Source organism: Caenorhabditis briggsae, assembly GCF_000004555.2.
Source record: "Caenorhabditis briggsae complete genome, chrI, whole genome shotgun sequence".
In the NCBI taxonomy this organism is placed as follows: domain Eukaryota; kingdom Metazoa; phylum Nematoda; class Chromadorea; order Rhabditida; family Rhabditidae; genus Caenorhabditis; species Caenorhabditis briggsae.
The window spans coordinates 12,396,155-12,410,585 of NC_013489.2; the positions used below are offsets into that span (position 1 = coordinate 12,396,155).

The 14,431-nt window shown below is 39.4% G+C and overlaps 4 protein-coding genes and 1 non-coding gene across 5 annotated transcripts; 4 read left to right on the top strand and 1 right to left on the bottom strand.

Moving 5' to 3' along the window:
• Window positions 1-823: 823 nt before the first annotated feature.
• Cbr-prp-17 lies at window positions 824-7,370 on the top strand (the record flags this gene model as incomplete). Its single annotated transcript, XM_002646504.1, has 6 exons — window positions 824-1,030; window positions 2,015-2,477; window positions 3,792-4,321; window positions 5,225-5,384; window positions 6,047-6,266; window positions 7,265-7,370. The coding sequence occupies 6 exons, from the start codon at window positions 824-826 to the stop codon at window positions 7,368-7,370; spliced, it is 1,686 nt and encodes a 561-aa protein (XP_002646550.1).
• A 588-nt stretch (window positions 7,371-7,958) lies between these two features.
• Window positions 7,959-11,652, top strand: CBG20409 (the record flags this gene model as incomplete). Its single annotated transcript, XM_002646505.1, has 5 exons — window positions 7,959-8,106; window positions 8,580-8,719; window positions 10,032-10,331; window positions 10,872-11,164; window positions 11,586-11,652. 5 exons carry the CDS (start codon window positions 7,959-7,961, stop codon window positions 11,650-11,652), a joined length of 948 nt encoding a protein of 315 aa, XP_002646551.1.
• Window positions 11,653-11,904: 252 nt separating this feature from the next.
• Window positions 11,905-12,956, top strand: CBG20410 (the record flags this gene model as incomplete). The annotated part of the gene is made up of 4 exons (XM_002646506.1): window positions 11,905-11,977; window positions 12,208-12,295; window positions 12,526-12,652; window positions 12,819-12,956. The coding sequence occupies 4 exons, from the start codon at window positions 11,905-11,907 to the stop codon at window positions 12,954-12,956; spliced, it is 426 nt and encodes a 141-aa protein (XP_002646552.1).
• Window positions 12,957-13,105: 149 nt separating this feature from the next.
• Window positions 13,106-14,400, bottom strand: CBG20411 (the record flags this gene model as incomplete). Its single annotated transcript, XM_002646507.1, has 4 exons — window positions 13,106-13,205; window positions 13,292-13,485; window positions 13,748-13,979; window positions 14,342-14,400. 4 exons carry the CDS (start codon window positions 14,398-14,400, stop codon window positions 13,106-13,108), a joined length of 585 nt encoding a protein of 194 aa, XP_002646553.1.
• Window positions 14,241-14,313, top strand: CBG28798. Its single transcript has one exon. It is a non-coding gene (tRNA).
• Window positions 14,401-14,431: the final 31 nt, after the last annotated feature.

A 14,431-nucleotide genomic window follows, 5' to 3' on the forward strand; every position in this document is an offset into this window, starting at 1 on the left:
TAGATTTTAACCGACATTTTCGATAAAATAAAATTTTCCATCATTTTTAACACATCAAATTAGCCTTTTTGACCCGAAAAATCCATTGAAAACCCCAAATAATATCGAAAAATCGTGGAAAATCGGCGATTTTCGACAGCGGTATGCAAGTGCGCCCCACCGCACAAAAATATTTTCGAATAAAAATTGCGCCATTTTTCAGGCGAAAATTGATTTTTCAGGGGGTTCCTGGCTGTTTTTGAGGGTTTTTTAGTGGTTTTTAGGTGAAAAACGTCTTTGGAGACATTATTTTTGTTCAAATTCACCCGAAACCCATAGTTTTTGATCGGAAAATCGGGTTTACTGGTGTAAAACTTTTTCTAAAAGTTTTCAACGATTTTAAACAAATTAAAGCTTTATTCATGCAATAAAAAGGAATCAAGTTCAATAAAATTTAGTCCTCCTTAGTGGAAATCTGAAAATATTCAATTTTAGGCTCAAAAATTCCCAAAAAGAGGATTTTCCCTACCGATCCCCGTTTCCGTTTCTTTTTGCCCTTTCTAGCTCGAGTTTTTACCTTAATCTGAGCAATTTCCTGCTCCAAATGCCATTGTACATAGTTCTCAGCACCTATTGCCTCTCCAGTTGGCATATCTCCAGTCGCAGTGTGTTGTAGGTACAGGGGAATCGAAATTGATACCAAGAAAATGAGACCAAGCCCGAAATAGGACCAATAGAGATCGTAATGATCCGGAGAATAGTGCTGGTAGTAGTGATACACTTGATATTTGTCCATTTTTTGCGAAATAATCGAAAATTGCTGAAATTTCCACGTTTTCAGACGATGGATGCGCTCCAGGCATACGGTATGAGTGATAGTGAGCAATCAGAAGATGACATGGAGATTTCCAACGGAAAATCGGCCGAGAGAGCCATTGTGATGGCTCCAGACGTTCTATCGAAGAGTGTTATCAAGGAAGTCGCCATTGTGGACCCGAAGACCAAGGAAATTAAATCGAACCCGAAATTTGAGCAATTGTTCAAGGCGGAGGTAGGGAAAACTGGTTTTTGAGAGAAAAATGAAGATTTTGGACCGAAAATTCACCAAAAAATCGATAATTTTTATGCCAGAATTCTCAAAAAATAGCTTAAAAATGACTAAAAATCACGATTTTAAGCCAGAAAATCAAGAATTTTGGCTAAAATTCTCATTTTTTGCGTTTTTTGATCTAAAAATCACGAAAATCGGGCACAAATTGCTGATTTTTGCCCAGAAATTCATGAATTTCGGATAGAACGTTTCACAAAAATTCTAACCGGTTTTAAGCCAAAAGTCATCATATTCGGGTCAAAAATGCTCTTTTTTTTGCGTTTTTTGATCTAAAAATCACGAAAATCGGACCAAAATTAGAATTTTTTTAGTGAAAAATCATGAGTTTTGGCTCAAAAATTGAGAATTTCGACTCAAATCTATTGATTTTGACGAAGCAATTTTCAAAAATTGGACAATAACTGACGAATTTCAAGCGAAAAACATCAATTTTAGGCGGAAAATCCTCATTTTCAGCCTAAAAAACAATAAAAATTTTGACTTGAAAACAGCGGAAAATTACGAAAATTCGCCCAAAATTGATATTTTTTGTGGGAAAATCGCCAATTTGCCCAAAAATGATGGTTCAAAATTCATGAAAAATGACTCAAAAATCATTTTAAAAAATAGCTCAAAATCCATGAAAAATGACTCAAAATTCATGAAAAATTGCTCAAAATTCATGAAAAATGGCTCAAAATTCATGAAAAATGGCTCAAAATTCATGAAAAATGGCTCAAAATTCGTGAAAAATTGCTCAAAATTCATGAAAAATTGCTCAAAATTCATGAAAAATGGCTCAAAATCCATGAAAAATGGCTCAAAAATCATGAAAAATAGCTCAAAATCCATGAAAAATGGCTCAAAATTCGTGAAAAATTGCTCAAAATTCGTGAAAAATTGCTCAAAATCCATGAAAACACAAAAATCGTTAAAATATTGCAGTCTGGTCCAGTGAATCCGTTCAAATCCGAACAACAACGATCCCAAAAGAACACACTGACAGGCTTCGTCGAGCCCGCCCATCTCAACGAATTCCATTTTAATCGTGAAATTCGAAGTTTCGACACCCTCGGATACGCCCAGAACCCCACAGCAGAGACCGGCACGACGCAATTCATTGGAGATGTCAAAAAAGCGGAAACCGAGAAAGGCGTTTCCCTGTTTGAGTCGAAAAAAACGGGCGGTGAGAAGCGGAAGAGGGTGCGGAACGACGATTCGGCCGATGTTGATGGATATACGGGACCATGGAGCAGATTTGCGGATGAGAAGACTGTGGCGAAGCCATCTCCGGAACTACAGAAGCAAATGGATGAAATTGTGAAGAAACGACAGGAAAAGAGCAGGAAATTCAAGAAGGATAAGGAGGATAGTGAGCAGATGGCTGACGAGAGCTCCACGCTTCATTGTGGGTTTTTTGAGTCTGGAAAAGGCTGAAAATCGAAAAAATTTGAGATCCATGGCTGGATTTTGGGGGTTTGAGGGCTGAAAATCGACTGGAAATGGCTAAAATTCAAGTTCCAGGGCTCTAAAATCGGTTAAACTGGCGTTTTTACACATTTTTTTCCGATTTAGAAAGGATTTTTTTGCGTTTTCAAGTCTCTGAATTTTGCTGAAAAATTGCTTAAGATTGCAAAAATACGAATTCCGGAGCAAAAATCGGTTTTAAGGCGTAAAAAAGATCCTAAGGAGAGGAGAGATATTGGGTGTTTTAAGCCTCAATGTTGCTGAAAAAATGCTGAAAAACGTGAAAATTTGAGTTTTGAGGCTCAAAAATCGCTTTAAAAAAGTACTGTAGATCCTAGGAGGCTATCTCAAGAATTAGATGATTTCCAGCAAATTTTTGCTTTTTTTAGATCTGAAAATCATTGATTTCAGCCCTGAAATGCACAAATTTCGGCTGAAAATTGCCATTTTCAACTAGAAAATCATTGATTTCAGCCCTGTCAATTATCAATTTAAGCGGAAAATTGGCTATATTATGCCCGAAATTGCTGAATTTCGACGGAAAATCCCAGATTTCGAACCTAAAAATCATCAATTTCCGCTCAAAATCTTTGATTTTGACCCGAAAAATCGTTGATTCTATCTTAAATTTCACTGATTTCAGCTCTGAAATCATCAATTTAAGCCCCAAAATTGATGATTTTGACCCGAAAAATCACACTAATTTCACCCCCAAAAACAATCAATTTTAGCTAAAAAATCACTAATTTTGCTTCTGAAAGCCTGGAATTTTAGCCTTGAAAACTCCGCTTTTGATCGGAAAAATCATCAATTTTACGCTTAAATTCGTCAATTTCAGTCCGAAATTCCCTGATTTTGGCTCTAAAATCCAGTAATTTTCGCCCAGAATTCAACATCTGATTTTAACCTTAAAAATCGTGAAATTCAGCTCAAAATTCGCTGATTTCGATCCGAAAAACCGTCAATTTCATCAACAAAAAAAAAGTCAGGTCCTCAAGATCATCAGTTTCAGTCGAAAAGTTGACAATTTTAGCCCAAAAACTCCTACTCTAACTCTGAAAATCATCAATTTCAGCCCCAAATTCCATGGATTTTCAGCCTAAAACTAATCAATTTCAGCCCAAAAATCGTAGTTTTTGATACCAAAATTTCCGAAATTTCAGCTCACAAAAATAGCTGATATGAACCCTAAAATTGGCTAATTGCAGCCCTAAAATCCTCTAATTTCAACCCCCAAAATCCATATGTTTTGCAGTGAAAGAAGCCGAGGACTATCAAGGACGTTCGTTCCTGGTGCCACCCAGCTTCACAGGTGTCAACCTCCGCGAAGACTACTGCCCAGAGCGTTGTTTCGTGCCCAAGAAGCTCGTGCACACGTACCGGGGACACAACAAGGGCGTCAACTTCCTCCAGTGGTTCCCAAAAAGTGCCCATCTGTTCCTCTCGTGCTCAATGGACACCAAAATCAAGCTATGGGAGGTTTACGATCGTCAGAGGGTGGTCCGAACGTATTCTGGACACAAGCTGCCAGTTCGAGAGGTTGCCTTCAACAATGAAGGCACGGAATTCCTGTCGGCGTCTTTCGATCGATACGTGAAGCTGTGGGATACGGAAACGGGACAAGTGAAGCAGAGATTCCATACGGGACACGTACCGTACTGCTTGAAATACCACCCGGATGACGATAAGAATCATATGTTCTTGGTTGGAATGCAGAATAAGAAGATTATTCAATGGGACTCGAGATCCGGCGAGATTGTGCAGGAGTATGATCGGCATTTGCAAGTAGGGGGATTTTGGATTTTTTTTTTTGGCTTAGAATGAGCCAAAAATGGGCTTGAAATGGTCCAAATTTGACTTAAAATAGGCCTAATTGGCTTAAAATGAGCGAAAATTGAGTTAAAAATCTAAAATTTAAGTTATTTTTGACTAGAAATAAGCTAAGCAGTAGGTCAATTTCGATTAACAAATTGGCTTGAAATCGACTGAAAATGAGCCTGAATTGTCGAAAAATGGCTTAAAATGAACCAGAATTCGCCTAAAAATAGCTTGAAACTAACAGCTGAACAATAGGTAATTTTTTTAATTGGCTGAAATTGACTGAAAATGGCTTGAAATAGTCAAAAATAAGCTGAAAATATACCAAATTTGGCTCGAAATGATCCAAATTCGGCCTTAAGTTAGTCTAGAATCAGTCAAAAATGGCCCAAATTAGGCTTAAAACATTCAAAATGAGCCAAAAATTGACTGAAAATAGCTCTCAGAAATTAGCCAGAAATCGCTTGAAAATAGCCTAAAAATCACTGAATTTCGAGTCTTAAAGTGACCAAAAATTATCTGAAAACGATGTATAATTCTCTCTTGGGCTCAAAATTAGTACGAAATAGTCCAATTTTGGCTTAAAGTGACCCAGAATTAGCTCAAAATCGCCCGAAACTGGTCCAACATGATCCTGACAAAAGGTCTAAATGTGGTCTAAAATAGGTCTAAAATGATTCAAAGTTGACTCAAGATGGTCTAAAATGAGTCAGAAAAGGTTCAAAATAGGCCTAAAATAGTCCGAAATGAGCCTGAAATTGTCTAAATTTGGCTTACAAGCGTTCGAATTTGGCCTAAAATGGTCCAAAATCGATCCAAAATGAGTCAAAATAGGTCAAAAATGAGCTTATTTTTCCCCGATCCTTCCAGGCAGTCAACTCGATCACATTCTTCGACAAAAATCGCCGTTTCGCATCGACATCCGACGATAAATCAGTGCGAATTTGGGAATGGGAGATTCCGGTGGACACGAAACTCATCCAAAACGTTGGACTTCATGCTATCCCGACGATGACCAAAAGTCCCAATGGTGAGTGATGGAAATTGGGGGGAAAATGAGTCAGAAATAGGCCAAATTTGGCTGAAAACGGTCTAAAATAGGCCGAAAATCGTCAAAAGTCGGGCTGAAATGGTCCAAATTGAGCTGGGAACAGTCTAAAATCGGGCTAAAATGATACAAAATATCAATTTGAAAAAAAAAACTGAAAATTGGCCAAAATGGGATCAAATTAGGCTTAAAATGGTGCCTTTTAGATTCGAAACGTTCTGAAATATACTTTAAATAATCCAATTTAGGCTTGAAATGGCCTAAAATAGGCCTAAAAATGGTCCAAGAAATCCGTTGAAAATGGCCCGCAATTGACTGAAAATAAGTTGAAAATTGACTGAACATCTCTTCAATTCAGGCTTAATATGGTCCAAAATGGCTCAAAATGGCCCGAAATAGGCCCAAAATCAGTTGAAAATGGCCCGAAATTGACTGAAATAGTTTAAATTTGGTCAGAAATGAAGCTAAAAAAGGTTTAAAATGACCGAAATTAAGCCTAAAATGATCCAAAAATTGTCTGAAATTGGTCCAAATTAGGCTTGAATTGTCCAAAAGTAGGCTCATAATGGTCTAAATTTGACTTAAAATGACCCAAATTTGGCCTAAAATGGCTCAAAACGATCCTAAAATCCCGATTTTTTCAGACAAATGGGTCGTTGGACAGTGCATGGACAACCGTATAGTCCTATTCCAGCTGGTCGACGATAAGCTGAGATTCTCGAAAAAGAAGGCGTTCCGGGGACACAATGCCGCCGGATACGCATGCAATATCGATTTTTCGCCGGATCAATCGTTCCTGATTTCTGGAGATGCCGATGGAAAATTGTTCATTTGGGACTGGAGAACACATAAAATTGTTGGGAAGTGAGTGAAATTTCAAAGGGGGGGGGGCGGAAATTGGCTGAAAATTCATGGAAATTTGGCTGAAAATTCATGGAAATTTGGCTGAAAATGGCTGAAAACGGCTAAAAAATGGATCTTCTGAAATTCGAAGAATTCTGAAATTTGGAGATTCTAGGATTCGAAGATTCCGAGATTCTGAAGTTTCAGAATTCTGACATTTTGAGATTCTGAGGTTCCAAGCGTCTGAGATTCCAAGATTCTGAGATTCTGGAAATCTGAAATTATGAAAATTCTTATTTTCAAATTTTTGAGATTCCGAAATTCTGAGATTCTGAGATTCTGGAAATCGGAAATTCTTAGAAATTCTAATTTTCGAATTTCGCAAAATTTTGAGATGCTGAAATTCAGTAATTTTGAGATTCTGAGATTCCGAAATTCTGAGATTCTGAGATTCGGGCCTGAAAATTAGCCAAATTGACGCAAAATAGGCTTCAGATGACTCAAAATAAGCCAAAAAGGACGTGAAAAAGTCCTAAAATGATCTTAGAATAGTTTCAAAATGACTCGAAATAGGCTTAAAATGACCCAAAGTAGACCAAAAATGACTCGAAACCGGCCTAAAGTGACTCGAAATTGGCTTAAAAATAGCTTAAAATTGACTAAAATGGCTTTAACTCATCTGAAAATTGCCTAAAAATTGTCAAAAAATGATACAAAACTTGCTTGAAGCCGTCCAATATTGCCTAAAATTGATCTAAAATGGTCCAAAAAATCAACCTAAAATTTATCAAAATATGGCTAAAATAAGCCTAAAACAGGCCTGAAATAGTCCACAATTAGCTGAAAATAGGTCTTAAATAGGCTTAACATCCACCTATTCTAGTCGAAAAACGCTCAAAAATTGGCTTAAAAAGCTTAAAATTGGCTTAAAATGACTGAATTTTGCTTCAAATAACCCGAAAATTGTCCAAAATCGATCTAAAATGCTCCAAAATGCTCTAAATTTGCCTATTTTTCAGATGGAAAGCCCATGAGAACACGTGTATCGCCGCGCTCTGGCATCCTCATGAGAAGAGTCGAATGATAACAGCCGGATGGGATGGACTGATCAAAATGTGGAATTAAAACTGTTTTTTGCCAATTTCCTGTACTTTTTATCGATGTTCTGATCCCGAAACCGTCTGAAATGCGTTTTCCTCTCCTTAAAATCCCATATTTTTCACCTAAAAATGAGCAATTTTTGCTTTTTTGCTCCATTATCAATAGAGCGTGTTTTCATCACCCCTCTCCCTGTTTTTATTTATTTCTTACTGTATCTCTTTTTTATTTTTTTTTGAGAAAAAATTCACACCCATTTTCCAATTAATAAAGGGATTGAAACCCTAAAATTTTAGAAGTTTTTGCGGATTTTTAGCGGTTTTTTGGCCGATTTTTGGGTTATTTTTGATGATTTTTATACCTTTTTTTGACGATTCTCGACGATTTTGAGCCATTTTTCATGATTTTTGGCTCAATTTTCATGACAAATGAGTCATTTTTCCGAATTTGTCAGCCATTTTTCATGGATTTCGAGTCATTTTTCATGGATTTCGAGTCGTTTTTCATGATTTTTGAGCCATTTTTCATGGATTTTGAGCCAAGTTTCTGGAATTTTGAGCCATTTTTCAGGATTTTCGACCCTAAAATTCTCTAAAATTCCCAATTTTTACAGATATGGCATATCAGGAGCCGCCAGAGCTGATAACATTTGATGAGCAAGTCGTTGAGTGTGAAGTTGAAATTGACACATTCGACGAGGAGGAAGAGATTGTGGGATATGAAGAGATTCAGACAACCAGTCATTTGAGTTATGCAGACGAAGGTTTGTGGCGCTGAAAATGGCTGAAATTAGACCAATAGACTATTTTAGGCTTTTTCCCGGTGATTTTTAGCTGGAAATTGACTGAAAACGGCTGAACATGACCCAGAAATGGCTGAAAATGACCTAAAATGAGCTAAAAATGGCTAAAAATGAGCCAAAAAAGGGCAGGAATTGGCTTAAAAAGAGCCAAAAATGGCTAAAAATGAGCCGAAATAACTGAAAAATGACTGAAAATGACCTGAAAATGAGCTAAAAATGGCTTAAATTGACCCAGAAATGCCTGAAAAAGCTCAAAAATGACTCGAAATGAGTCAAAAATGGCTGAAAATGAGCAAAAAAATGGCAGAAATTGGCCAAAAATGAGCCGAAAACGACTTGAAATGACCTAAACATGGTTGAAAATGGCTGAAAATGAGCCAATTTCCGAATTTTTCTGCTAAAAATCCGGAAAAAGTCGAAATTTGAATTTTCAGACGTCCCAGGACCATCTGGTTATTATAACCCTTCCCATAATCACCATAATCACCGTCATCATTATCAGTATGAGGAGGAAGAAGAAGAAGAAGTGGTTGTGGATGATATGGATCCGAACAATGTGTATTTGTATGATGAGGTGAGCGAAAAGGGCTGAAATTGGCCCGAATCGGCCTAAAATATTTCAAAATTAGGCGAAGATCGTCCTAAAATATGACTGATTTGGCCTAAAATAGGTCTAAATCGGCCTAAAATGATCCAAAATGGTTCAGAACAAGCTGAAAATGGACCGAAATTGGCCTGAACTGGTCCAAAATTGACCTGAATCGACGTAAAATCGACTTAGAATGGTCCAAATCGTCCCAAAAATGTCTAAAATAGGCCCCCAAATGGTCGAAAATAGGCTGAAATTGGTCTAAAAAGGCTGAAAATTGTCTGAAATAGGCTGAAATTGGTCAGAAATCGTCCAAAATAGGCCCGAATTGGCCTGAAATATCCCAAAGTTGGGTGAAAATCATCCTAAAATATGAGTAATTTGGCCTAAAATAGGTCTAAATCGGCCTGAACTGGTCCAAAATTGACCTGAATCGATGTAAAATCGACTTAGAATGGTCCAAATCGTCCCAAAATGTCTAAAATAGGCCCCCAAATGGTCCAAAATGATCTGAAATAGGGCTAAACTAGACCGAAATTGGCTGAAAATGATTCAAAACGATTCTCAAATGTGGCTTAAAATTGACCTAAGCCGCTCAAAATTGGCTTTAAAATAGCCCGAAAATAGCTAAGAGTGGATGAAAATTGTCGAAAATGGCTTTAAATTAGCTAAAAATGGTCCAAAATCAACCTTGGTGAAAATATGGCTAAAATAAGCAAAAAACCGGCCTGAAATGGACCGAAATTGACCTGAATCGACGTAAAATCAACTTAAATCGGACCAAAAATGCCTTAAAATAGGCCCAAAGTGGTCCGAAAATAGGCCGAAATTGGTTGAAAATCCGTTAAAATTGGTCTGAAATAGGCTGTAATTGGTCAGAAATCGTCCAAAATAGGCCCGAATTGGCCTAAAATATCCCAAAGTTGGGTGAAAATCATCCTAAAATATGAGTAATTTGGCTTAAAACAGGTCTGAAACCGCCTGATAAATGATCCGAAATGGTTCAGAACGCGCTGAAAATGGACCGAAATTTTGGCCTGAATCGACGTAAAATCGACTTAAAATGGTCCAAAATGGCCGAAAATGGTCCAAAATGGTCTAAATTAGGGCTAAACTAGTCCAAAGTTTGCTCAAAATGATCCAAAATGATTCAAATCTGGCTTAAAATTGGCACCTAAGCCGCTCAAAATTGGCTTAAAAATGGCCCAAAACAGCTCTGAATCGGCCTAAAATGATCCAAAATTGGCTAAAATTGTGCTGAAAATCATTGCTCAGCCTTAAAATCCTCATATTCCAGGACACATCCCAACTGCACCAAATCGACGACTCCGGCCCCTTTCTAGACGATTCCGAAGACATTGTGAGCTACACGACGGGACCATCAACGTCTTCAGAATCCGTTTTAACATCTTCTGATATTCCATCGACGTCTTCTGGTCCTCCAGGCCCTTCCACCCCGTTCCAAGCCCATCAACGAGGAGAATTCAGAAGTGGACGCATTCAGAATCCCCAGAATACGTACTATATACGAAAAACGCACGGAATTGGACAACACCATCAGCAGCAACCCGTCTACAGTCCTGTCACGTTTCAAACGGTAGGCGGGGTTACTGTAGGGGGTACTGTAGGCACTCCGCCATCCTCGGAGGTTCCTCCCCGCGCGGCGCCACGGCTTCCCGCGCCCACCCACCTTCTTATATGCCCTCCGCTCACCTTTTCACAAAGCGCCTGTGTGGTCTAGTGGGCTTGGGCGCCGGTTACAATCAAACAGCTTTCGGGACTTGTTGGTTCGACTCCACCCGGCGACAAAATCTTTTTGCTTCTGTTTTATAGCTTCTTGACCCCAAAAATTCCGGTTTCTAAATCAAAAACATGGTAGAGGGTACTGTAGAATGAAATTCGCGCGCGCTTCGTTTCTCCCCACGTGGCGCCGCAACTCTCCGCGCCCACCCCCTTTCTTATACGCCCTCCGCTCCACTTTCTCTGAACGCCCTCGTCGCCTAGTGGTCTATGGCGCCGTTCCTACTCCACTGCTTTTGGGGGTTGTTGGTTCGACTCCACCCGGCGGCAAAATCTTTTTGCAGCATTTTTTCGACAATTTCCAGGTCTAAAACTAATGTAAAAAGTATTTTTCCAGCAATACACATGTGAGCCACTACCCGGAACCGCCGGAAAACGGGTCCTTAAACGAACCCACATCGCATTGTCGACCGAAGAAATGGAGACAATAATGGAGGACACCCAGGTGATGAAACGAATCCAATCGGAAATCACACATTTGAAAAAGACGAACGGCGATTTGAAGAAGGACTATGAGAAGGCGCATCGAGAGTTTGAGGCGATGAATATGGAATGGGTGGAGGCGAAAACGAAGCAGAAGCAGGCGAATGAGGAGAAGAGAGAGTTGGCGAAGGAGTTGGCGCAGGCGAGGTGAGACATTTTTGAAGGAAAAATGGGTCCAAAAATCGATAGAGAGGGGGTTTAAATTTGACTGAAAATCGTTTAAAACTGGCTTTGAATCGTTTGAAATAGCTAAAAACTGGGTGAAAATTCATTTAAAACAAGGCAAAAATTGAAAAATCTACAAAAGTCAGTCGAAATTACTGTAGGGGGGTACTGTAGAATGAAATAAGCGCGCTTCCAACGAGCCTCCCCCCTCCGCGAGGCGCCGCGCCATACCCTCTTTCTTAGACGCCCTCCGCTCCCCTTCCTCCTAGCTAGGGCGCCGGTTTCAATCCGGGACTTGTTGGTTCGACTCCACCCGACCACAATACCTTTTTGCTTCTTTTTTAGTCGATTTACAGCTAGAAAGAGTAAAAAAATTTCCAATTTTCAACGTTTTTTTTTTCAGAATGACCCATACGCAATTGCTGAAACAAGTCGCCCTCGCCAATCAACCGGAATATCAGTTTCATTGATTTTTCAATTTTCTCGAATTTTGAACAAATTTTGTCTGTAAATTTTGATATATTTTCAGTCTTTCGTTCTTCTTTTTGGGTCATATAATTTTTTGAATTTTTTTGATTTTTAGCAAATTTTGAAATTTAATGAAAATCTTCACTTTTTCGGGTCATTTTTTATCGGTTTCTTTGAAGTTTTTCGCCGACTTTTTTGATATCTGTTTTTGTCTGGAAATTTCTAGAATTTTCCAGAATTTTCGCATTTTTCAGATGCTCAGAATTCCGATTTCGGTGCTCCGTGGAGCACCAACTGCTTCATTCTCGACGGTGGTTCCGGAATTCAGTGAGTTTTTGGAACCTTAAAATCGGCCAGAATTGGCTGAAAATGACTTCCCCCCCCCCCCTGAAAATGGGCGGAGCCTGAATGTCAAAAAAAAAAATTTCATTTTCGAGAAATTTTTTTCCGTATTTCGGATAATAAATAGCTGAAATTGGCTCAAAAGTTGCTTAAAATTATCCCGAATATTTTTTTGAAAAATGGGCGGAGCCTAAATGCCTAAATTTCACTTTCAGAAGACCCAATCGCGGATCAAGCGGAGGCGTTGGTCGCCAGAAAGCCGTCGGAGGTCAAGAAGGGACGAGTACAGAGTTGGAGAGCACCGTGAGTTGGAAAATTTGCTGAAATCGGACTAAAATGGCCTAAAACAGGCCTAAAATAAGCCTAAAATGCTTCAAAATTGGTCCTTAATTGGCCTGAATTGGCCTAAAACCATCTAAAATTTCGGAAATTTATAAATTTTCAAAAAATATCTAAAATTTCGAAAAAAAATTTTCTTTTGAAATTCTGAAAATTCTGAATCTCCTCGACGTCTTCTAAAAATGACACTTCAGAATATACACGGCTCCCCATCAGCACGTCTTCGAGCAAACGCCCGATTTCTCATTCAAAGACGGCCGCACCGTTCATGTGACGTCTCAAAAGCAGCTCAATTATAAACTCGATCAGATTCGTCTTGCTGTTAGTTCGCCCCAATGATAATCTTCGATCTGGCGGGAATTCGAATTTTTCAAAAAATAATTTTTTTGAAAAATTTTTTTCAAAAAAAAATTTCTAATTTTTGATGATCCGGCGGGAATTCGAAAAGTTCGAAAAAAAATTTTTTTTCAAATTTTTTATTTTTCAGAAAAAAATGGTGTCACTTCTGAAGGAAACCGACGACGTCGAGACGGTCTACAAGAGAGAACGAGAGACGAGAGAGCGCAGAGACGCAGAGAAGCTGGCGAGACGACCCATCGCCAAAGGGATCCAGAATATCGATTAATTGATTTTTTGATTTTTTTTTTAATTTTCAAAAAAATTTTTGTAGTTTGTAGTCTTCCTTTTTTAGAATTTATTGTTGTTAAAATAATACACAAAATATACAAATCTTTATTTTCTCGAACTTTCTAGACAACGTAGGCGGAGCCACTCCTATTTACGGAACGCCACTTTCATCTCCTTCATGATCGTGTCCTGCCACGAAGAGTGATTCGATTCGATTTCTTTGATTTGGGCGGCCAGGTCGCGCATTCTGAAAATTCAAAATTCTGGAAATTTTCAAAAAAAAGCAACAATTTTTTTTTCATTTTTTAATTCAACAATTTTGGACTACTGTACCTGCCGCACGCCGCCTCGAACTCCTTCGTCGCCATATCCAGACGCATCTTGTTGGCGTCGGTCTCGGCGTTGGCAAACTTATCAGCGGCGCCGTCCATATCGAGACGCGACTTGTTTAGATAGGAAATGTTCTCCTGGTGCAGGCGGCAATCGTTCTGGTAATACGCTTTGTACTTTTCACACTCGTTTTGGACCTGGAAATATCGAATTTTGGGTCGAAAAAAGGCAAAAAAAATGGACGAAGGGTGAAGTCGAACCAACAACCCCCCAAAAGCGCTGGATTGCGCGCGGCGCCATAGACCGGTAGGCCGCGCGGACGCTTTGGAAAGAGAGGGGTGGAGGGCGTATAAAAAAGGGGGAGGGCGCGGAAAGTCACTGGAAGAGGGGAGGAGGGTGGCGGCACCACGCGGGAAGAAGGCAATGGTGGCCTAGAAAAAACTCATCTGCCTACCGTACCCCTTTCGCTGAATCTGTCTCCGCTGAAATCCGCGCGTTGACTGCTTCAATGAACGGCGTCACATTGATATTGTCCCCTAAGCGGGAGTAGTTTTCCAACGGGGCCGTAAAATTCGCCTTCTTCTGCCACTTGTACACATCGCTGAGATCGGTCATATGCTTGTGAATATCCTTGACACGTGGCAGCAGATTCTTGAAGTATGTCACAGATTCGTCGACTTCGATGGGGAGGCTGAAAAATTTATTGCAGAAAATTTTTTTTTTGGTTTGCTAGACGCAAGGGTAGTTCTGAAAAAATTCAAAAAAATTTAAAAAGAACTTGGCGAAGGGTGGAGTCGAACCAACATCCCCCAGATCATGCACGGCGCCATAGACCACTAGACTACGCGCGCGCGGCTTGCCGCGAGAAGTGGAAAGAGTATAAGAAAGAAGGAGGACGCAACAACGAGGAGATGCGGTTTCTTATAGACCATCTAGGAGTGTTAGCTTGTGTGCCTCGATAGCTCAGTTGGGAGAGCGTTAGACTGAAGATCTAAAGGTCACCAGTTCGATCCTGGTTCGGGGCAATTTCTTTTTTTCTCTTTTTAGAGATACCTTGTTGCCTTTGCGCGGCCTGTCTTCTCTTTGACCTTCTGCTTCAGACGTCCGAACATATCCTGAGCGAGTACTTTCAATGAGAATCGA